Source organism: Oncorhynchus keta, chromosome 25 (assembly GCF_023373465.1).
Source record: "Oncorhynchus keta strain PuntledgeMale-10-30-2019 chromosome 25, Oket_V2, whole genome shotgun sequence".
NCBI classification, from domain to species: domain Eukaryota; kingdom Metazoa; phylum Chordata; class Actinopteri; order Salmoniformes; family Salmonidae; genus Oncorhynchus; species Oncorhynchus keta.
The window spans coordinates 3,931,460-3,955,000 of record NC_068445.1 but is presented as its reverse complement, the minus strand read 5'-3'; the positions used below and the strand labels follow the sequence as shown (position 1 = coordinate 3,955,000).

Sequence of the window (23,541 nt, the reverse complement as noted above, 5' to 3'; positions counted from 1 at the left end):
ACACTCACATAGATACATACATACACACACCACAACCCCCCCGTTAGAGAACTGAGCGCTCCTGCATGCCTTCCCAAGACCCTTTGTGTCTGCGAGCGCCACTAGATGATAGGGGAGCATCTCGGGGCCCGGTTAACCAGATATTTATGTGGTTGTGAAAAGAGAGGGAGGGGAAAACAGAGATGTATTCTCCATATTCACCCAAGGATTACTTGTGAAATAAATCATGCATTAACACTGCTGCTTTCAAAACGAAACATCTGCCTCTTACGTCGTGCTGGCGAGGTGCCAGCAGCACAGTGCTATCTCTAGCTGGTCGGAGGGAGCTGAAGTTGGGACATGTCTCCTAATAGGAGACATGTCCTCTATGAGGACCGCTGGTACAGTGTGGTGGCGGTCTGGCCATGAGCATAGATCACTGACCTTCAGGGATTAATAGTGATCGAATGGTTATCAGACATAGACCTAGCTTGGGGCTGCAAGCCATCAGGTTTGATCCTGCAGCTTCCCCCTTCCGGTTGGATTGTAGAATGGTGCGAGAGGTACTGTACTGTATAAACCAGTATGTCTCATGGGCACTGTAGGGTCCTGTTTATGAGATTCATGTGTTTTTGTTTATAAACTAGATGGATAAGATAACTGCATCCTGTTTAGGCATCCCTCCAGAACTGTCTTGGGTAATACTCATGTCCTACAGATGAGCTGCTCAACTTCAATCCTTTTTTAAGAAAATTTATCTAGGGAGGAACTTTGGTAAACAGTGCCGGTGGCTAAGAACTACTTTTGTTATCATTGTTTATATCAGTTTTATGAAATTCTAAAGATTTGTTCTCGCATTTTGATATAAGAGCTGGGTCATTCCAAGAATTCGCTGACTTTTGAGAAGTGTAACTTTTATTTCCCCTAATTTTAACATTCTGTTATAAAGACCACATGTTCAATTTACTATAGTAAATGCCTATTAAGTGCCAAATAAAGTAACAGGGTTGACGGTAACAGGGTTGACCGTAACAGGGTTGACGATTTCATCTTAAATCAGCCATAAATCCCCTTGTGACAGGGGAATTGGAACCTTGTGTGCAACAGGGAGGGACAATTGAATGCAACCTTCACAAAAAATAAAATGTAATTGTTAAAACGTGTCTAGCCTGTTTATCTATGGGTGAAGGTTTTCCACCACAAAACACCAGGGAAATTGCCAAAAAGCGTAGAACCAGCTCGCCTCCTTTTACACTCTGATTTGACTATTAGATGTTCAATATTTATGTAGGGGGAGAAAAAAATTATAAAAAGGAATAATTTCACCATCTGAAACGAGAGTTCAGCTCACATGACAGGGTTGATCTTAACACGAGGGACAGACGTACAATGGATCACTAATCACAGGAAATAAATAATAGGCTTCAGATGCGACTTGGTCAAAGCAACAAAAATAATGATGGCTTTACACAATGATGTTAAAAGACTTTGAGACATGTTGGGGTTACGCTGAATTTTGGCACTTCTTTTATTCATATAATAGACATTTGAAGTGTCCGTGTGGTCTATATTAAAAGGCACTTAATTTATTGCAGCAGGGTTTTCAAATTCAATATTGGCGCAGAATTTTCAATTAAAATAGCAAAGGGACGCGAAGGGCACTCTTTTCATGAAACAACCCAGCTGCATTTACCCCAAGTGCACTCCCGTGTAGCTCCGTGGTGCTTTTACTCTGAAACCGTTCGGTATTTTGTGATGACTGAAGTTACACTGCGTATTTTGCTGAATCTCTTGTTAAAACGAAAGAAATATGAGCGAGCCAAACCCACGTAGTCGACTCTTGATTTTTTTGTTGTTATATCTGTCGTTGCTAATTCTGAGCCTTGGTTGGAAATGGTGTCACCCTGAAAGCATTTAGCAGCTTGAATCTTTACTGCCGTTGTTTCGGAGGTGGAAGAGGGGGATTACGGGCTGTCTGCTGTTACAGAATCAACAAGAACTGTTTCAAATGCCCCCTGGGAGCCTTAAATTAGCATCCTGTCACGTTTTATATGACATTTCAATTTTATTGTGCGCCACAAAAAAAAAGGGGGGCAATTTAAGCACAGCAGCGAGCGGTCACCAGAGTTTCACACTCATCCTGACTGCCGTGGAATAGGCTTAGGGTTTTTTTATGATGTGTCTGTTAGGGAAGAATAATATCATGTGAGATGCCATCTTTATAGATGGTGACCTCCCTCCTTCCCAAAGCCTTAAGGCAGTTCAGAACTAACTGTCTCTATAGAGTTCAAAATGGCTCATCTCGTGTCCCACCCTACGGCAATTCCTCTCAGACAAAAACGAGAGCATAGACGACACATACAACGAGGCATACATTGTCGCTGTCCGATTCACAATGCGGAGTTCAGTCAACCGAACTTGGCTGTGCGTATATGGAGCGCTCTCCAATGTCACCGTAGGTTGTCTTTCTTCGACAGACTCTTACCGAGCTCCCAACATTCTAATGAGAGTCGCCCCCATGTCTTCCCACATAGAGAGAACTGCTCCAGACACTTATAGGAAAGGCAAGCTCAGCAGTACGGGAATCAACACACAGTAAACACACACACACACACACACACGAACTTGCGCAGATGCAGGGCACGCACACACCAGAGATGCGCGGGTTGACTCATAGCCACGGGGCGGGCGGGTTAAAGGTCATGAAATATTGTGTGGATGAATGGCGGGTGGGTTGAATAAAAGAGACAACAATGAAATGCATGTGTAATTCTTGTGCAGTTCATATCTATAGGCTACATTGAGGTTTTTCTTTCATTATTTGAATCTGGCTAAAGCCTAAGCTTCAGGGCCTAACTACAGCCTACGTGTGCCAAATGCACCACTTGCCAAACACATTTGGGAACTTGGGCAGAAAAAGTTAACGTGGTTCCACAGAGGCAAAAATCTGTGAAACGGAGAGTTTAAAATAGAAAAGGCAAGGGAGGGCCAGAACAGTAATGTTTGGGAAAGATTTGGTGAAATGGATTCAAAAGAGGATGATAGCAGTGCCGGCTACGCTAACGTGTGGTGATTGTGAGGCGCCATACAAATTCGACAGTCCCAAGACGGGGAACTTCAAACATGTCATGGGAACTGTACTGTTCAGATGGGTTGAATGGAATAGCAAGTGGAATCTGGACACGGACTGTTGGTCTATAACCTCTCACCTCTCGCCTAATATACTAACCCCTGCAGAATGAAGCATTTCTCGCTGTGAAACGATACACAAAACGTGCATTTTGACTCACGAACAGGAGCGAACAGAAAACATGCATCTTGAGAGAGTGAACGCGTGTTTAGGGACCGCCTGTAAAGGTGGTCTCTTTTAGCAGCGTCATAGAAGCCGATTTAGTATTTCAACCACATAGAATATGCATCCAAGCCGAACTGAAATCTTATCAGAAAACATGTCGTTTTTCACAGCTTTTCATCTCCTTAAAACAAGGTCAAACTGATGTCATTGGGAAATCTTTGCACACAGGAAAGTCTTTGCTCTGTGAGAGAAGCGGAGATGAAAGAGGAAAACTTTACAGATGTTGAAGCATTTATTCTATCGATTTATGACATTCCTATGAGCAAGGGTTTATTTCGTCTTCTAGGGCAAGTAATGACTGGAGAGAAACTGCATGTATCTAATTATGATTACACTGACTAACAAACAGCGTACCAAAATGCAAATTATAAGCAAGAAATATCTAAATTAGGCTTAAAATAAATCCCACACCCCCTGTCAAAAAATTGTTCCGCTGTCTCTGACTGCACAGCCCATTGTCTATATCTGCGGGTTAGGGTCGGGTGCCCACTTCAGATTTGACACTTTATCACGTATAGTCTGGGGGGGTTGCGGTTTATTAGCAATTGCAGGTTGGTGCAGGTGAACCTGCTGACCCACGCATCACTAGCGCACACACACACACAGATACACACACTTTCACTCACACACACACAGTATGGACATATGCACTCGCAGTATTAGTGCAAAGTGCAAATACACACAAATAAACATACATAAAAACAATTGTAAAAAACTCCAGCAGAGAAACCAGCCTTCGAAATCTTGTGGCTGTAAAATCCCAGTGAGGGAATTGACGTCAGAATGTTTGCCCCTCACGCTGAAACACAGGCCTTTCATGTACAGTACACCCAGCAGGGCTCAATGCAGTTTGTCTCAGATATGAAATAGAGCGTTCCTCTGCTCCATAAGGTTCTGCTGCTGAGTGGCACTGCACCATATGCTTTAGATTGGACTAAATGATCTGTTGGAGAGAGCAACACACACACACATTTCCAACTTAACTGGCATATACCGCGCTGCTGTTTGTGTGTGTGTGCCGTTTTCTCCAACAGATTGTTTTAGTTCAATCTAAAGCAGGCGACGTTTGATGTCATCATGAGGAGAGGTCGATAAGCACTTCCGATGATCTAATGATCCATCAGGAACACCCATTAGGTAAATTAGAACATTATCCCCCGTGCAGGACTTACAGTTGGAACAGCACAGTCCAGATCAACCAAACACAGAACGGAAGCCTCAAAACGCTTGCTTTTATATGCGCTCCCTCTACACCACTATAAGGACTTAGGCTGTTTGACAGACGTTGGAGCAGAGTCATTCCAATGGCAAACAGAAATACAGGCCCACCGTCCCCAGTAAAGACCCAAATCCAGAGAGGGGCCACCGATGATGAATGAGAAACCATTCAATCCTAACCTTACAGATGCAGTATCTTAATTTGATCACCCTGTTTCAGGAGAACTTTCCCGCAATGCAGAACATTTCAAACTTGTAGTGTAATTGAGGTTTAAAAAGGCTTCTAAAAGTTTGACATTTCCACTTTGAAATGTCAGACTCGATATTTCCTTGCCAAAATGAATTATAATTCACATTGTAATTCACATTTCCTGTTGCTGTAGGATTATTTTCCTGCAGTAGCAAACTGGCTCAAATTATGATCCCACATCTGTATGCCTGTGTGCATGCACATGGAGGAGCACACACACGTATGCACACACACACACTCATGCATGCACAAACACACACACAGCGTGTTTTCTTCCATTCTCCTGGAGGTGCAGAATCCCATATCACTGACTCCAAGTCTGTGACTTGTAGTTCAGAGCCCGTGGCGGTGGGGTGAGAGAGTCAGGGGAGCTGATCGTCGTCTGCGTTTTGTTTATGTGCAACAAACTTCCCTGACATAATTAGACTAGACTTTTTAATAAATGCACCAACGGAGACAGACATACCAGTGGCCCCTGCCACCACACTCCCTCCACACACACATTCATTATGAATACAGCTCTAATGATGGGAAATGAATCAAGCCATCTATTTTCAAAGTTGTTTTCTTTTTCAAGTCAGTGAAATGTCAGCACACATTAGACGATTACAATGTACCTCTACAGTCCTGGGAGGATGGGTCATAAAGACACAGACCTTGAAGCAAACAAACAGGCCAAATCTTCACAAAATGCAACAAAGTGTTTCATCTGGCTCTCGTTCCTATTTTCCCCCATTTGTGCTGTCCATATTTGGAAAAGTGTATTTTTAATATTATAATTTTAAAAACGTTTACCCCTTTTTCTCCCCAATTGGTAGTTACAGTCTACGGACTCGGGAGAGGCGAAGGTCGAGAGCCGTGCGTCCCCCGAAACGCAACCCCGCCAAGCCGCACAGCTCCTTGACACACTGCATGCTTAACCCGCCAGCCAGCCACCCCAATGTGCCGGAGGAAACACTGTATACCTGGCGACTGTGTTGGCGTGCGTTGCGCCGTCCCACCACAGGAGTCACTAGAGCACAATGGGACAAGGACAACCCGGCCGGCCGAACCCTCCCCTGCTGGGCTGCAACACAGCCTGGGATCGAACCCGGGTCTGTAGAGACTCAGCTAGCACTGCGACCGCAGCGCCGCTCGGGAGGCCTCTGTATTTGGAGAAGTTTGAGTAGATGAGTACAGTACAGAGTTGGCTCGGGTGACAATTGGTTACCATTGGGAGGTCTAGCACCGCAGTCTCCCTCTGTCCTTAGCTTGTCTTCCTGTTAGGTGTGAATAGGCCTGGTATGTGACACCAGGACTCAGCGTTAGGGATCTGCCTACACTTACACTGTTGACCAGGCCATGGAAACCACATGACAAGTGTGACATCAGCTTGTTGTAGGCCAGGTTCATCTGGCATCAAACTGGCCTATAACTGTTAAGTAGGGTTAGCGATGGCATAGCCTCATCAAGACATGCAATTGTACAACACCGACAAGAAATAGGACATAAGCCTACAATTCGATTGACTTGTTTGAACTTCATCATGTCTGACGTGTAGCGGACGCTACACTATTTTTTGTTGTTGTTGCCGGCGCCGGATCATTTACATACACGCGCGAAATACATTTTCAAAATGGGAAGGGCGCCAACATTAAACGTCAAAGTCAAATCCTTATCTGAGAAGCAGACACGAGTCTGCATTTTATCCTTCTTTCAACACGCACACTTTTGAAGACACGACACAGGCAACTTTTGACCTTCGCAATGATCTGTGAATGGCGCTGTCATCCAAGACAGATGCACTCTACACTCTATAGCAACGCTTCCCTCGGCGCTGACATTCTAGTGCATTGGCAAGGTCGCAATGGATGTCAAGGTTACCAACAGCAAAGGGGCAAAGAAAAGCAAGGTGAAGGCAGCACAATGTAACTAAAGGTACTGTGAAGTCATTCTGAGGCGTATTACTTGGCCACAGCTGAGCCAGCTGTTCGTATCAAGCTTCTCTCTAGAGCAGGTTGCTCTAGTCTAGTCCATATGTGACTGCTGGGGAGCAGGAAAACACAAGGCTCTCCCTGGCTCTGTTTTTGCTGCCTCCCTCCTATGTTTGAAGGCAGGAAATAGGAGTCAGCCCACAGTTCGAGGGGCATGTGGCAATGGTTTATGCGCCTCTGACTTCTAACCTATCCCCTCCGCCCCCACTCGCTCTCTCACACCGCTCGACTGTCCTTCAAAACACTCTCCCCGGTGCCCCGAGAGGTGCCCCGAGAACACTCCCCAGGCCCAGAACACAAAGCCCAACACAACCCATCACAATGGACTATGGACATGGGGCTTTGTTGGGCCCAGTAATACAAAACAGATGGGGGCTGAGGAAAGGGGGAGAAAGAGGGTTTGTGAAATATTTGCAAAGAAAAATAACCCTGGGACACTGTCTAATTATATCTATTTGTCTTGTGTGGTTTTTCGAGGAGGCCATGTGGTTTTTGCTGGCTGCATCCAGGTTCATTTTTCAAATATCTGATCCTACAGGAAGAGCAGGGAGAGCAGGACAAGGGTTGCGATGGAGGGGAGCGATTGGGGAGCTCTGGGGAGGATTTGGGGTTGGGGCCTGGTGGGTAAAAGATCCACTAATTCTCTTTAATGAGATGAATTAGCCTCTTGTTGTTTCTAGGATGTGGCTGTTTCATTTGATTATTGAAGGCCATGACCAGAGTGTGTAACTGTAGCATTGTCATACACAGGTGGACATTCATTGATGTCAAATACTGCCATGATGTGTAAAGTGGGTTTGAAAATAAGTGGTTTTGCGTAAACCTGCCTGACAATCAACAGGGATGGTGATACTTGATCTGGTCTTCCTTGCCAGTAGGTGACTAATCTTTACAAACTACAAGTGAACTTCCTGAAAGGTCACAGGTCACTGTGGTGGTGTAATGCTGAATCAGTGCTATGCTCTTAGTCTGTCTTTGTCCCGAGACAAAGACAGAGAGCCCTGGTTTGCGGCCCCCTCTCCTCCAAGCATGTGCACACCCCCACCACAACAGTCTGCGTCTGTCTTTATGTCCTCACTCACTCACCCACTCTCACTCCGTCAGTCAGTCACCACATCCTGTCCCAGTCCGTTCTGTCGGTCAGTCCTACAGCAGCTCATTGACTGTTGCATGACTTCTTTTGTACTCTTTCTAATACACGTAACTGGGGGCTTTTCCATTGGCCCGACGCGTAACTCTGTGGTCCATTTTGGGCCTGCTGATGTTCTCAACAGTCAAATGTTGAGAAGGAAGCACTCGTCACGGCACGGACGGCGTTCACGATGATAATGATGTCACCGGAGGTGACATCACAGTTTGCTGCCAACAACAAAGCGGGCCCAGTCTTTGGCATTAGAAAGATTGATGGATCCATTTGGCATTCAACTAAATTCCCCCCCCTCCCCCCCTTATTCACATATTCAGATTTCCCCGTGTCCTCGCTGTAAGAGAGAAAACATTGGGATTCGTTCTGCTGACTTTCTGTCTCTATTACAGCCTAGAGAGTAGTCAGTCAACTGGAGGAGAATCTCTCCTGATTTGGCTCCCGCTTCAAGTCTTTGACGCTCTTTAAATGTTTTCTTTGTTGAAAGATGCACGTGCCCAGCCCGTCTCTCTTTCTCTCTCACTCCCTCGCTCGCTTTCTCTCTTTCCTCTCTCTCTCTCTATCTCTCTATCTTGCTCTCACTCTCTCTTTCTCCTTCTCCTCCTTCTCCTCCTCCTCCTCTGTGTCTGTCCTTGCAGGACCCGGAGAGAAAGGGCTTCATCAACAAGCTGTATGCCATCCAGGATGTGTGCATCAGTGTGCAGAATGCGTTGGATGAAGTAGCCTCCTACGGCGAGAGGATAAAGAAGTGAGTCGTAAGCTTCCTCCTCGGCGCCCGGCCCGCTCCTCCAATGCTCCCTCGTCCCCCCGCTTCCCCGTGCCAGCGCTGTCGGCATCGCTAGCCCTCACCAACCGCCCCCCTGTCACATCTTACTCAGCCCCGCCAAGCTGGCTGGAACACACACACCATGCGCGCGTACACACACGCACCCATTCATGCACGCACACACACACACATACGCATTTCAGCTACACACAGGATAGAGGATAGGCAGTAAAGTTATTGAGACTCCCAAGTCAGTTTCACTTGTAGGGCAATGTCTGAGAATTAAAGGATGCATGGTCCCCCCCAAGTAAAGAGTCTCGACCAAAAGTGTTTAGTCTAGACTGTTGAATATTTTTCGGGTTTTTTTCTCTCTCCTTCAGGGCTAATACCTATCTGTCCCACTCTCTCCATAGCACATTTAACTGGACAGTGCCTTTCCTAAGCTGGCTGGCCATCGTTGCACTGTGTGTGGCCACTGTGCTCATCTACTATATCCCCCTACGCTACATTGTCCTGGCCTGGGGTGAGTGCCTGAAACCAAGTTACACCTTCTAAAGGCTTTATAGAGCATACAGAAAGGCTGCATAAAGCACTACATAAATGCTTCACAAGGGTGCGTAAACATACATGGTGCATTCGGTCACATTTGGCCATTCACCAGAGGTACTGTACCATTGTCTTATAAACGCAGTAGTAATATACATTTGTAAGACTACAATGGAACTGTGTAGTACCTTTGCTGAATTTGCTAAATGTGACAAAAGCCGCACTGTATAGGTTTATACACTGTTTATAGTGTATGACGTATGCGGATAGAGGATTTATGTAGGGCTTATGAAGCCTTTATATATGCTCTATAAAGCCTAAAGTTCTTTGTTTACGGTCCCTTTATGTGATGTAACCGGAAAGGTGGGCTAGATTGGGAATGGAAAATCATTATATCTCCTTTATTGACCCTGCCATGTGGGTTGGTGTCTACTTCCATGGCACAGTTGCTCAGGGAGCATTTCAGACAGAGCTGAGCAGCACCTCCTTGAGGGGTGGAGAGGGGAGCTCTGGTCTCTAATGGCGTCTGCACTCGTCTTCTGAAACACATTGAGTTACCTTGAAGGGCTCAAAGAGGGCTTTGATGACACAGACCGAGAACGAGAGAAGGAGAGAAAATAGAGGGGGAAAGAGAGAGAGTGAAAGAGCATGGGAGAGAGAGTGTGAGAGAAAGAGATCGAGAGAGAAACAGAGTGTCAGAGAAACAGAGGAGTTTGAGAGAGAGAGAGAGAGAGAGAGAGAGAGAGAGAGAGAGAGAGAGAGAGAGAGAGAGAGAGAGAGAGAGAGAGAGAGAGAGAGAGAGAGAGAGAGAGAGAGAGAGAGAGAGAGAGAGAGAGAGAGAGAGATAGTGTGTGATTGAAACAGAGGAGTTTGAGAGAATGAGAATGACAGTGTGGGAGAAAGAGAGAGAGAGAAAGAAAGAGAAAGATAGTGTGAGAGAAAGAGAGTATGAGAGACACAGGAGGTTTGAGAGAGAGACAGATAGTGTGAGTGAAACAGAGGAGTTTGAGAGAAAGATAGTGTGAGTGAACCAGAGAGAGAGAGAAAGAAAGAGAAGGTAGGCGAGCTCTTGTGACCCATGCGCTGAACAGCTCTCTCCCCCTCTGCCTGCAGGGGTGAATAAATTCACCAAGAAGCTCCGTGACCCGTACAACATTGACAACAACGAGCTCCTGGACTTCCTGTCCAGAGTCCCCTCAGATATACAAGTGGTGGGTGTGATTTCGTCCCTTCTTTTCCTGCTCCCACTCCTCTCTCTCTCTCTCTCTCTCTCTCTCTCTCTCTCTCTCTTCTCTCTCTCTCTCTCTCTCTCTCTCTCTCCCTCGCTCTCCCGCCATACCTATGTATTCACTGATGTCCCTTCTAATGGTGATTTTACCATAGTGATTTATATAGACTGCCTTATTGCTATCACATACTGGAAAACAATACATGACCATTTTTGTTCAACCACTATGAAGTGTTTTTCCTGCTCAATACTTCCTGATTTCATTCCACGTCCACAGAATGAATAATGTTTAAGTGAGTGAAGACCTTTATGGGCTGACTGATTGAATCCATCCAGAAGTGGCTCCTATAGAGATGCTGTTGTGAGCAAGTCATTATAGATTTAAACCAACAGTTTAACCACCCTCACGCGGTTTAGTTCCACATTAACCGTGAGATCAGATTAACGCTGCGGTCGCTGGGTTAGGACGGTGGGGTTTGATAAACTCTTAACTCCGACGCTCTAACGCGCCCAGCCAAGGTGCTGCCTCTGTTTAACTGCAATTAAACGGCAGCTTGTGAAAGTGAGCCTGTTATGCGGGCGGGAGGGGCGGCGTCCTCTGTGACCGCTAAGCAATGCCTGGTGCTCAGGGCTGCTGAGAGCAGACGCACACCCAACCCAATCCCCTGCCACATCGGTGCTTCCCCTTTGATCGCCTGTTGGCCGCCACCTCTTTGATCTTTACAGGGTCGTAATCCTCCGCCCCCAGCCCCGCCCCCAGCACGCCCCGTGCTGTTTTACGGTATTCCAGAGCCATACCAGTGGCAAGTAGCCCCGACCCAAATGAGGCCAAGGTGGCCCTCTGCTGAGGTGCAGCTACCTTGCACACCTGGAGCCGGAGGGGCCGGCAGGTAGGAGGGCTTTACGAGCCCCTTAATGAGGGGTGGCTGGTCGGGATAGCTCAGGGACGCGCGTGTGCACACATACACACACACACAGGCAGACATGCGTACGCCAACACACACACGGGCGAAAGCATGCACACACACACACAGACACACAGCCCACGGACCCTGGAGCTCTTGCTACTGCTGCTACTACTGCTGCTGCTGAAGGGTTAATTGGTAACAGGTTTCAGCACCAGGTTTGCGACACCCTCGTCTCACACCACTATTCCCAGCCAAATATAACTTCCTGATCACCGGACTGGGTTCTCCGCTCCAGAAGCAGAACACTGCGAGCTCCGTGGCTAAAATCGTACCAGAACGTTCTGCCCTCCTCCGATGTGTTGTACTCTCTCCTCTGCACTGCCTCCGGTGGTGGGTTCCCCACATTGCCTGTGTTTCTGGGTCACAGGGGCCTGCAGGGGCCAGGTCAGGGGAGGCTGAGGCTGGAGGGCCGCAGGCCTAAATGGAGCATCCCCTCCCCGGCGCGTCTCCAGCCGGCCAGCTCTGCGGATAACAAATGAAGTGCTATTTCAGGGCCCTCTACACCTCCCACGCTGTCCCCCTGTTGGCCCTCTCTGAGGCCAGGGCAGGGCCAGCTCGGCGCTCCATGTCATTTTAGAGGTGCTTTGGAGCAGCCGGGACTGATGGCTTTCGAATGACTTTACATACAAAGGGCAGACAGGCTGCTGCGCCACAGGTTGGCATGCTCTGTGTCTTTTCTGTGGAAGAACGTTTGTACTCTCTCTCTCTCTCTCTCTCTCTCTCTCTCTCTCTCTCTCTCTCTCTCTCTCTCTCTCTCTCTCTCTCTCGTTCTATCTCCCGAAGTCTCTTTCCCTGTCGCTCTCTGTCTCTCGCTCTGGGTGTGCGTGCGTGCGTGCGTGTGGTCTCCCAGGTGCATATGTGTTTATTGTTGTATAGCTTCTCACATTTATTTGATTTGCCGACATGTGTACATTCACAGAGACCGAGATTGTCCGTGGGTGTGTGTTTTGTGTTTCGAGAGCAATGGATCAAGCAGCATATTGCTGCTCGTCAGTTGCAGCATTGTTCACGAGGCGGCCATTGCTCAGGAAGTGCTGGCGGTTGGGTTGGCGGGGCTGGATGTCTGCTACTCCCTCAGCTCTAGTGAACCCTGAACAGTGCACTTTCACTACAGCTACAGGGGGGCCTTTATAAAAATGTGCTCTTCAGCTCACTGACCCTGGGCCTCAAACAGCACTGTGAACCCCCTTTAAAGACCAGAACAAAGGGGGGTACATTGGTTGAAACCTCTACCTACTAGCCAGTTCACCTTGTCAGCTGCTTCGTTTTCCTCCGGGCTTAATGTTCTTCATAGGCTGTAACTATAATAACTGCCTTGTATACTTCCCCCTCTGGTTGGCTGGCTGTGATTTCTATACCAGAGTAAGCTACCTTGCATTCTAGGCTAGGGGAATCTTTCATGTGCCCTAAACGAGGCCAACAGACATAATCAACTTAAGTATTTCCAACCTGCCATTTGGGACAGCTCCGTGTACCAGCATGCTTTATGATGCCATTAGCCATGTGAGCTGTGGACTGCATAAGTAGGAAGATAGCAATTAGCATAGCAAGTGCTCCTTTATAGCCAGCGTAAAGTAGCAGGTTTACTTTAAACCCCTCCACAGAAATAGACACGACTCGTCATTGAACTCCAAATGCAGGCTGGGGATTTTTTTAATTTTTTTATTTTAACAATCTTGATTTTGAGGATGGCTCTTATTGGCTGCTGAGGAGGGGATCCCAGAGGTCAGGAGGTCAAAAGCAGGGCGTAGGGGACTGAAAAGGGCCGAGGCTACTTGTGAAATACCATCCATCACATCTTCCACTCTGCTCTGCCACAGGCCCCCTCATCGTCCCTGGGACACATTTCAATCTTTCACTTGAAGCAAGCAATTAGTCTCCACTCAGCAGCCTACAAACTTGCCGGGAAAATGCTCCGTTTGTTCTTTGTCTGTATGCCTACTTTCACCTTGACATGCTTCTTCTCTGTGAAAACTCAACAGGAGTACCGTGGAGTCCCCTGTTTATGGGTGTCGGTGCGCTGGCTGTTGTTTTTGGCACCGTTTAATACCCCTAATGCAAGGTTATAGGCATCACAAAAGATGAAGCCTGCAGCAGCTTTCCCCCCCACTGTAGAAACAGCATAGTGTAGTGTATCATTAAAACGCCCTCTCTGCCTCCACTCATTGGCTTACTTATATCTGCCTTTTCCCGTTCCGCTACCCGCCCAGGAGAGAGGGAGAGAGAGAGAGCCGTGCGGAACACCGGGTCCCGGGACGCCGCCACCATCTGACACTGCTAAACAAAATGCTCTCTGGTATGCGCGGCGCCCCCTCCGCAGTGCACACTTCAAAGGCTGTTTTGTAGTTTGACTGTCGACATGGGGGAGAAGAGAGGAGGGCGGGTGGCGAGGAGCGAGGGTGGAGCAGCCTTTGAGCAGCGCCAGGTCTTTTACCCACTGTCTCCCAAAGATGTTATCTCTGTGCTCCACACTTTGTTTTTAAACAAATTGCTAGCTCACTGTCGTCACCTTTTTCCACTTCCTCTCTCTCTTTACCCCTTTTTTTTTCTTTTTTTCTCACTAGCTCCTCTCCCGCTCCTCTTTTTTGACTTTAACTAGCTCGCCACGTTTTCTTGTGCGGGGCGGTGTAGCTTTATTAGGAAGGGTGAGCGTGAGCACCAGCGAGCGGCGCCGCGAGTGCTGCACGGCGGGCCTGTCACCTGGAAGGTGGAAGGGAACAGGTGACGTGTGGGAGAACGTCTCTCCCTGGCAGCTCTTCTGAAAGAGATCTTTTTTTTGATTGAGCTATTATTGTTTTTCCCCCTTTCCTTTTCTTCTGTGTGGTTCCCTCCTTACGATAAGGAAACTAGTTTCTCCCAAAATGCAAACTTTTGTTTGTCTAGTTTTGATTTTGATTTGAATGGCAACAGACATTCCCAAATTACTAAATCTTTTTTTTTTTTTTTTTGGGTTGTAGGCGTTTTATTTTATAATGGGGCACTAACAGGCAGTGATCTCACAATATCCTGCTTCAGATACTTTGTAGGCTTTTTCCTCACTCCCTGCATGCTTTTGAAAATATGCCCAATGTTGTCCAATGATATATGAACAACAGAACTCAGGAGTCAAGGACTGTCACTGTGCTCCAGAAAGTAACCAGAATGGCTCCTGGCAAAGCACTGAAAGTGAACCTGTCCCACCCCCAAAAATGTGCATTCACTCACTCACTCACTCACTCACTCACTCACTCACTCACTCACTCACTCCCTCTCTCGTTCATGAACTCATTCACTCCCTCACTCCCTCACGTATGGACATGGCGGGATCTCAGCCTCACCCGACGATGGCATCCCGCCAGCTCTGCGACGGCCCCCTAAGCTCCCATAATGAAACTCTGACTGACACAGTGCAGCCCTGCATACCAGCAGCAGAACAGATGGGACAGGGCCATATAAAACCTGTGTCCCCTGGGCTTCTGCTCCAGTGTCTGCTTCAGTTGGCCAGACGAGAAAATTATCCCCACCCACATGAGAACAGTATCTGTCATCACCCCCACTGTTATGTGGCCGGACCCTCTCTCTCTCTCTCTCTCTCGTTGTCTCTCTCTCGTTGTCTCTCTCTCTCTCTCTCTCTCTCTCTCTCTCTCTCTCTCTCTCTCTCTCTCTCTCTCTCTCTCTATCGTTGTCTCTCTCTCTCTCCCCGGATCTGTGCTCATCACCAGAACCAGTACAGATGTACAGGACCACTCTTCTAGTTCCTCCGCTCCGGACCTCTCTCACAATGCCCATTCACTCAACCTTATTTGTTCAGCTGTAAATTGATCCAGTGTTTTGTCAGATGTTCTGCTTGTAGGCAGTGGACAGCGACTCTGAATCAGCCCTGTCTGCTGTGCTAGCAATGCGAAGAGGAGGAGCCTATGGTCGCCAGTCACCGATCCCTTTGTGGGTGAAACATTGGTGGTGACCGCTGTTGAAGGGGTGATGAAATAGCGTACAGTGTGTGGCTGGTTGGGGGGGGTTAATGCAATGACCGTGTGATGTGCCTTGAGTCATGTTGTGAGACAGATGAAGGCTAGGTTAGACAATGCCTGGTGAAGTGGCACTGTTTAGCGGTAGGAGACGAATGGGAAAGCTCTAGCTAGCGCTCTCAGACAGCCACGATGAGAGATTCTTGTGTTCCGGCCGCGGCAAACAGCGACCACACTGGAGCTGGGGAACGCTTAGATGACGTCCGTCACTTGTCTGGCGAATCTGAGAGGGTGTCAGTCAGTGTGGAGTGTAGTGTACCTCAGGCTTTCAGGGATGCCAGCGTCGTGTGTCTCTGTGTGTTGCATGGCTTTGTCTCTGTGAGTGAGGGGCAAATAGAGTGACAAGCCACTATGCATGAACACCCATTACTGAGTTGGAAACGGAACTCCGAGAGTTGTTTTTGATAGCTTTTACCCACCGTCATGTTTAATGGACGATTCCTTTGTGTCGATGAAAGAAAATGTGTGCTGCAGAAACACACCATTACCGAATCCATGTCATATATGACTCCCTGTCCACCTCAACATACAGGACCATAATTAGTATGAGGCGAGGCATCGAGCTAAACACTGTAGCCTGCATTTGTTGCCCGATTTAAAATAAACAATAACAATGGTAACGAATAAAACACTAATGACCCCCCTGATTTATGATGTTGTTGTTTACATTGCCAAAGCAAGTACAGTAGATAATAAACAAAAGTGAGATAAACAACAAAAATGAACGGTAAACATTACACTCACAGAAGTTCCAAAATAGTAAATGCATTTGTCTATATACAGTGTTGTAACGATGTGCAAATAGTTAAAGTACAAAAGGGAAAATAAAGAAACATAAAGATGGGTTCTATTCACAATGGTGTTTGTTCTTCACTGGTTGCCCTTTTGTGGCAATTAGGTCACAAGTTTTGCTGCTGTGATGGCACACTGTGGTATTTCACCCTGTCGATAAGGGAGTTTATCAAAATTGGGTTTGTTTATTAATTCTTTGTGGGTCTGTGTAATCTGAAGGAAATGTGTGTGTCTAATAGGGTCATACATTTGGCAGGAGGCTAGGAAGTGCAGCTCTGTTTCCACCTCATTTTGTGGGCAGTGTGCACATAGCCTGTCTTCTCTTGAGAGCCAGGTCTGCCTTCGACGGCTTTTCTCAATAGCAAGGCTATGCTCACTGAGTCTGTACATAGTCTAAGATTTCCTTAATTTTGGGTCAGTCACAAGTGGTCAGGTATTTTGCCACTGTGTACTCTCTGTTTAGGTCCAAATAGCATTCTAGTTTGCTCTGTTATTTTTGTTAATTCTTTCCAATGTGTCAAGTACAGTAATTATCTTTTTGTTTTCTCATGATTTGATTGGGTCTAGTTGTGTTGCTGTCCTGGGGCTCTCTGGGGTCTGTTTGTGTTTGTGAACACAAGGACCAGCTTGCTGGGACTCTTCTCCAGGTTCATCTCTCTGTAGGTGATTGCTTTGTTATGGAAGGTTTGGGAATCGCTTCCTTTTAGGTGGTTGTAGAATCTTTTCTGGATTTTGATAATTAGTGGTTATCGGCCTAATGCTGCTCTGCATGAATTATATGGTGTTTTACGTGGGACACAGTGGATAATTTTGCAGAATTCTGCATGCAGAGTCTCAATTTGGTGTTCGTCCCATTTTGTGAATTCTTGGTTGGTGAGCAGACCCCAGACCTCACAACCATAAAGGGCAATGTGTTCTTGTAACTGATTCAAGTATTTTTAGCCAGATTCTAATTGGTATGTCAAATTGTATGTTCCTTCTGATGGCGTAGAAGGCCCTTCTTGCGTCTCAGATCGTTCACAGCTTTGTGGAAGTTACCTGTGGCGCTGATGTTTAGGGCGAGGTAGGTATAGTTGTTTGTGTGCTCTCGGGCAACGGTGTCAAGATGGAATTTGTATTTGTGGTCCTGGTGACTGGACCTTTTTTGGAACGCCATTATTTTTGTCTTACTGACGATTGCTGTTATTCTCTCTCTCTCTCGTTGTCTCTCTCTCTCTCTCTCTCTCTCTCTCGTTGTCTCTCTCTCTCTCTCTCTCTCTCTCTCTCTCTCTCTCTCTCTCTCGTCTCTCTCTCTCTCTCTCTCTCTCTCTCTCTCTCTCTCTCTCTCTCTCTCTCTCTCTCTCTCTCTCTCTCCTCTCTCTCTCTCTCTCTCTCGTTGTCTCTCTCTCTCTCTCTCTCTCTCTCTCTCTCTCTCTCTCTCTCTCTCTCTCTCTCTCTCTCTCTCTCTCTCTCTCTCTCTCTCTCTCTCTCTCTCTCTCTCTCTCTCTCTCTCTCTCTCTCTCTCTCTCTCTCCATAAGTATAGAATCTTTACTGGTTAGGTTACCTCTGGGTTAGAGAATATAAGCATGGGAGAAAATCTCCAATTTGACCTTTCTTGCCAAATGATGTTTTGGACACACAGGTGGAGTTTGTTCAGTGTGCCTCTCAGAGACAGGGCTGTGTTACGACTGTCTGGTCCTTGTCTGGTAGAGAACAAAGCCGATGGAGGTGGAGAACATCATTAATTGTGTTTATTTGAATGGGGGCTGTGTGTAGTTGGCCTCGATATGACTTGTTCATAAATCAGACTTGTACAGTTCCAAAAGCACTGCGTGGTCAAGCCTAGGCATGGTGAATACAGTTAGCATTGCATATTGCAGGGTCTTATAGACGGAGCAACACAACACACTGCTACACTGAGGCTAGAGCCTAAACTGGAGTAGCTCGTGAAGGGTTAACCTGTGTTTCCTGCATAGCCTCCGTGCACTCAGGGATGGCTCTGTACTCTCTCCAAGCTTTCCCATGAGCCTTTGCCCTGTTCTGTTTGTTTGTGTGATCCTTTCCCCCCAGGCCACTGTTCCACACAGCTGGACGGACACACTGAGCCTGCCCAGGGTGCTCACTGACTCTATCCCAGCATCCTGCACTTTCCCCACCTGACTGCCCGCTCTCTCTCTCTCTCTCTCTCTGTCTCTCTCTCTCTCTCTCTGTCTCTCTCTCTCTCTCTCTCTCTCTCTCTCTCTCTCTCTCTCTCTCTCTCTCTCTCTCTCTCTCTCTCTCTCTCTCTCTCTCTCTCTGTCTCTCTCTCTCTCTCTGTCTCTCTCTCTCTCTCTCTCTCTGTCTCTCTCTCTGTCTCTCTCTCTCTCTCTCTCTGTCTCTGTCTCTCTCTCTCTCTGTCTCTCTCTCTCTCTCTCTGTCTCTCTCTCTGTCTCTCTCTCTCTCTGTCTCTCTCTCTCTCTCTCTCTGTCTCTCTCTCTCTGTCTCTCTCTGTCTCTCTCTCTCTCTCTCTCTCTCTCTCCGTCTCTCTCTCCTCTGTCTCTCTCTGTCTCTGTCTCTCTCTCTCTCTCTCTCTCTCTCTGTGTCTCTCTCTCTCTCTCTCTCTCTCCTCTCTCTGTCTCTCTGTCTCTCTCTCTCTCTCTGTCTCTCTCTCTCTCTCTCTCTGTCTCTCTCTCTCTCTCGTCTCTCTCTCTGTCTCTCTCTCTCTCTGTCTCTCTCTCTCTCTCTCTCTCTCTGTCTCTCTCTCTCTCTCTCTCTCTGTCTCTCTCTGTCTCTGTCTCTGTCTCTGTCTCTGTCTCTCTCTCTCTCTCTTTCTGCGTGTGTGTTTTAACAGGTGCAGTACCGAGAGCTGAAACTGGATCTCAGTCATAGTCCAAATAAAAGAAAGAAAAACAACCCGGGGTAGCTGGCTTTGTCCGCCCACGGAATCTTCCCTCCCTCAACGGCCCGACACCGAGGAGCAGAGGAAGGCTGGTCTGGACCTCCTCAACTCTCTCTCTCTCATTTTTTCATATTTTCCTCTTTCTCCCTCTTCTACTGACTTTATATATACATGTACAGGCTTCCGAAGTGTAATTATCAATGTAGAAAGAGACAGCAAGAGAAAAATCGTAAATTCTGAGTTTAGAGATGAGCCTGGATGAAAGTGGACCGGACCATTCCAGACCCAGGTGTTTACAGCATTGTACCAGTCTGACAGATGTACAAGTCATGCTCGACTGTGTGACAGTTATGAGATCAGCCGAAGAGGTTTCAGGCATTTTTTACACAATTCCCCAGTAAGGAACATATCATTTAGCCCTATCATAGTCAGAAAGCCGCCAACCAGGTAGAATGGATGGTCTACTTTTCCAAATCTGAACTCCCAAATGAGCTTATTTATTCATTATTTTACAAAATGTTGTAAATATTTTTTGTTGTATTTACATTTTGGATTAAATTATTATATTTTTTTGGGGGGGGGGTGTATTTTAAGAGGTCAAATGTTAATTGTCTTTTCAGCTTTTAGGCCTAAATACATATCACCCTGTTCCAGTGGTCCTTGACTATCCAAATGAATGATAACTTCAAAAACCTCAAAAATCCTCTTTTAAATGGAACCCGAGGACTGCTGCAGTCCTGCCGATATGCCATTCTTCCGGTCTTCACGACCATCAATAGCGCAGATCAGTGTTTTTCTACTCAGAAACAGGGTGTCGTTTCCCCCCAGAAGAGGCAGGCAAGTGTAGATCTCTGCTGTGCCACTGAGCTAATATAGATGTCACCCTGTGCAGACAGAATCGCCAGGCAGGCCTTAGGCAGCCCAAGCGGTAATCTTATTTGAAAGGCTGGTCTCCTCTCCTCTCATCTCCACATGTTGCCTCAGTGGGCACACACACACTCTCCAACACTGTGCCACAGGCTGGCCACCATCTCCATCTGCCCCACCTCCTGCTCAACTATGATCTCTCTTTCAAGGGACGAGTTTGTGTATATGTGTGTGCATGTGTCCCACTGGGCAAAAACAGTTTGAATCAACGTTGCCTTCACATCAGTTCAGCCCAAACAATGCTACGCGATGACGCTGAATCAACGTTGCCTCCACGTCAGTTCAGCCCAAACAATGCTACGCGATGACGCTGAATCAACGTTGCCTCCACGTCAGTTCAGCCCAAACAATGCTACGCGATGACGCTGAAACAACGTTGCCTCCACGTCAGTTCAGCCCAAACAATGCTACGCGATGACGCTGAAACAACGTTGCCTCCACGTCAGTTCAGCCCAAACAATGCTACGCGATGACGCTGAAACAACGTTGCCTCCACGTCAGTTCAGCCCAAACAATGCTACGCGATGACGCTGAAACAACGTTGCCTCCACGTCAGTTCAGCCCAAACAATGCTACGCGATGACGCTGAATCAACGTTGCCTCCACGTCAGTTCAGTCCAAAAGGTTAGTTGACAATTGAACCAAAGGTAAATCAAAGGTAGACGTTGAACTGACGTCTCCGCCCAGTGGGGTGTTTATGCAAAGCAAACTGCACGTGTGTGTGTGTGTGTGTGTGTGTGTGTGTGTGTGTGTGTGTGTGTGTGTGTGTGTGTGTGTGTGTGTGTGTGTGTGTGTGTGTGTGTGTGTGTGTGTGTGTGTGTGTGTGTGTGTGTGTGTGTATGCTGGGAGTGTATGCTACATGTGTGCACATGTAAATGTGCATGGGTGCATGTTTCTGGAGTTGTCTTGTCTGTTCTGGCTCTGGAGAGTGATGTGGATGGGACTGTGAACTTGTAGGGCCAGATGCTGCGTTTTGTTGGTGGAGAGGTCGACTGTTAGACGAGCAGCCAGTTAGCCGCTGTGTGACAAGACACGACGACGGGTGGCCAGAGACCGCAGGGCTTTGCGTGTGTATGCGCGCGCACCCTCTTTCCAAAGCCCTCCCATTATCCCTCTCACTCTCCCTCTCTCCCTCGTCAGCGGTTAGGATCGTGGCCCTGTCTGAAGGGAACGTCTCCTGGGTGTCTCCCGAAAGCATCTGTTGAAAGATCACAGCGTAGGCTACATCTGAAGGGGCCTTCATCTCCTCCACATACCCCTCTCCCTCCCTCCCTCCCTCCCTCCGTCCTTTACACTTCAACAAGTGTAGATCTGCCACTTTGGAAGGCCATTGGTTTGGTTTGTTTCGAGAGATGCACTTGAAATACAATAACATGCTGCGTGGAATGTAGGACCTACACGGGTTATATCATCCTCTCTAAAATGCAGACTCGTGTCTATTTGTATTGCCCAAAGGGGACAGTTTGAAAACCTGAATATGTATGTGTGAACTACTGTACGTGGTATTATTTACAGTAACTGTGGTGGGTATATTGTGTGTGGTCTTATATCCAAATATTCTAAGTTTTATAACATTGTTTTGGCTATGTATGCAAGCAAACCAAAGTGATTTATTTGACGCGACTGAAAAAAAATGCTAAACAGAATCTATCATCTGACAGGCATAAAGGAAAATGGCACTTTTATTTGCACCCTCTTTTTTTTTACTTACTTCTTTTGGAATGATGTACATAATATGCTTGTAAATGGTCTAATGTCGGTTGATGATCTTGTATCGGTGTATGCTCGTCATTGCTCTCCGAGGTATTTTCGTCCACAGTGTTGCCTGTGACATCATCTTCACTCTCCTAGTCCTGGCCAATGGTTGAAAGTTATGAGAAAATAATGTGCATCTAATACGACCAATAAATTCACCAGATGTATGTCGATTATTTTGGAAAAACTTGTAAAAGATTAAATATTTTGTATCATCTTTGTAGATTTTTCATTCATTGCCAAAATGGCATTGAGCTTCACGAAGACAAATACATAGCCAGCTACACAAAAGGTTGGTTTGAAGTGCATACCACCCGGGAGGGCCCTTGAGGCCCCTGTGTGAATCCTCTGACCGGATAATTTATTAGTCTGGGAGTCCCTCCACTGTCTGAACCTCCTCCATCTAAACTCCTGTACATCACTCCTCACAGCCCCATAAATGACGACATGCGCACCCAGCCAGTGGTACTCCCCTCCACAAGAAGAGGTCAGGAAGGAACACTAGGCTATTAGTCTCTGCTCCTCTGACAAACACACATCATCCTCACATATCAGGATGTAATCGCTAGCTCCCTCTAACACACACAATCACATGCTACAGTATAAAGTTTAAACCCATCTCTTTATTGCAGTTCCCCACTCAGGAAGTAGTTTGTGTGGCCAGGCTAATTTTAGGTTGTATTCTTGAGCACCCAGAGTTGGGCTAGTCTTACTCCTGGTCACCCCCCTCTTCCATCTCTGTCCTGTGCCCCAAGCTCAGGACACTACGTGACCAAACATGGCAGGACCCATCTGGGCTCAATAGATGCTTCCACTGCCAAATAGAAAGATAGACCTTTGGTGAGTGTGTGTGCGTACGTGCCTGTGCTGGTGCATGTTCAACTGACACGCACCTCAGTTTGTTGCCCTTTCAATCGAATGCTAAGCAGCATGGTTTCTCACAACGGTAGAACTGCTACTGGAAGCCCCAGTAGGTGATACTGCAGTGAGTTGATGCTTATTTGAAAGACTCCTGACCCGTACCAGCCACTATAAAGAAGTGAATAGCCTTACAGGGTTAGAGGTTACTGTAGCTTCCCCTGCATGGGAGAAGACTATTTGGGGTAAGAGCATGGGTAGCTCTGCCAATATTATGTTGATCTGAGTCCTGTTGAGTTGTTTTGAGATTCATTTGTCATTCCCTGTAACGGATTAAGCTCTTTATTAAAGTACTATTGTTATTGCTTATAGACTGTCTATAAGACTGTCTGTCTCGTGTCTGTCTCGTGCTGCACGATCACATGCACATGTGACGCTTCCAACTACATTGCAGACAGAGCCAATGTAATTCCCTATTCTACGTGCCAGAGAGGCATGTTTGATCGACATAGAAATAGACTATTTGAACGTTCCACAACATTCAATTCTGCAGAAAGTGTCGCTGGCCTGAGTGGCCTTATTACACTGGCAGCACCTGCACTGCATTGGGACTCTCCATAAACCATTTCTTTTTGAAGGAAGGCCTTTGGTTCAGTTTGAGTAATTTAGATGCTCTGACAGAGCTTTGTCATTAAAAAGTATTTATTTTACCTTTCACCTGCGTCCTGAGTTTGTACTGTCGTTTTTCTATTCATGATCCTTGAATGCATCGACCCGTGGCTACGTCAACCCGTGGCTACACCACAGCTTATATGTGGCCTTAACGGGAGTCAAAGCCACATCCGTTGTGTTGCAACTAAAGAGCTGTTTATAACTGTCCTTTGTCCTGATCTTGTCCACAGATTGTGGCAACATTT

General features: G+C 46.9%; 1 protein-coding gene across 9 annotated transcripts in view; it reads left to right on the top strand.

Annotated features, from left to right (window-relative positions):
- LOC118358022 (multiple C2 and transmembrane domain-containing protein 1-like) overlaps positions 1-21,983 on the top strand; it is a 213,395-nt gene extending 191,412 nt beyond the window's left edge. For 8 of the 9 annotated variants that reach the window (XM_052478509.1, XM_052478513.1, XM_052478508.1 and 5 more), the window contains 4 exons: positions 8,558-8,667; positions 9,099-9,208; positions 10,345-10,442; positions 19,037-21,983. In XM_052478509.1, coding sequence (XP_052334469.1) covers positions 8,558-8,667; positions 9,099-9,208; positions 10,345-10,442; positions 19,037-19,108 — 390 coding nt within the window. In that variant the 3' untranslated portion in view covers positions 19,109-21,983. Of the gene's footprint in view, positions 1-8,557; positions 8,668-9,098; positions 9,209-10,344; positions 10,443-17,749; positions 18,631-19,036 lie in introns of those variants that run through there. The other variant, XM_052478507.1, reaches the window with a different exon arrangement.
- Positions 21,984-23,541: the final 1,558 nt, after the last annotated feature.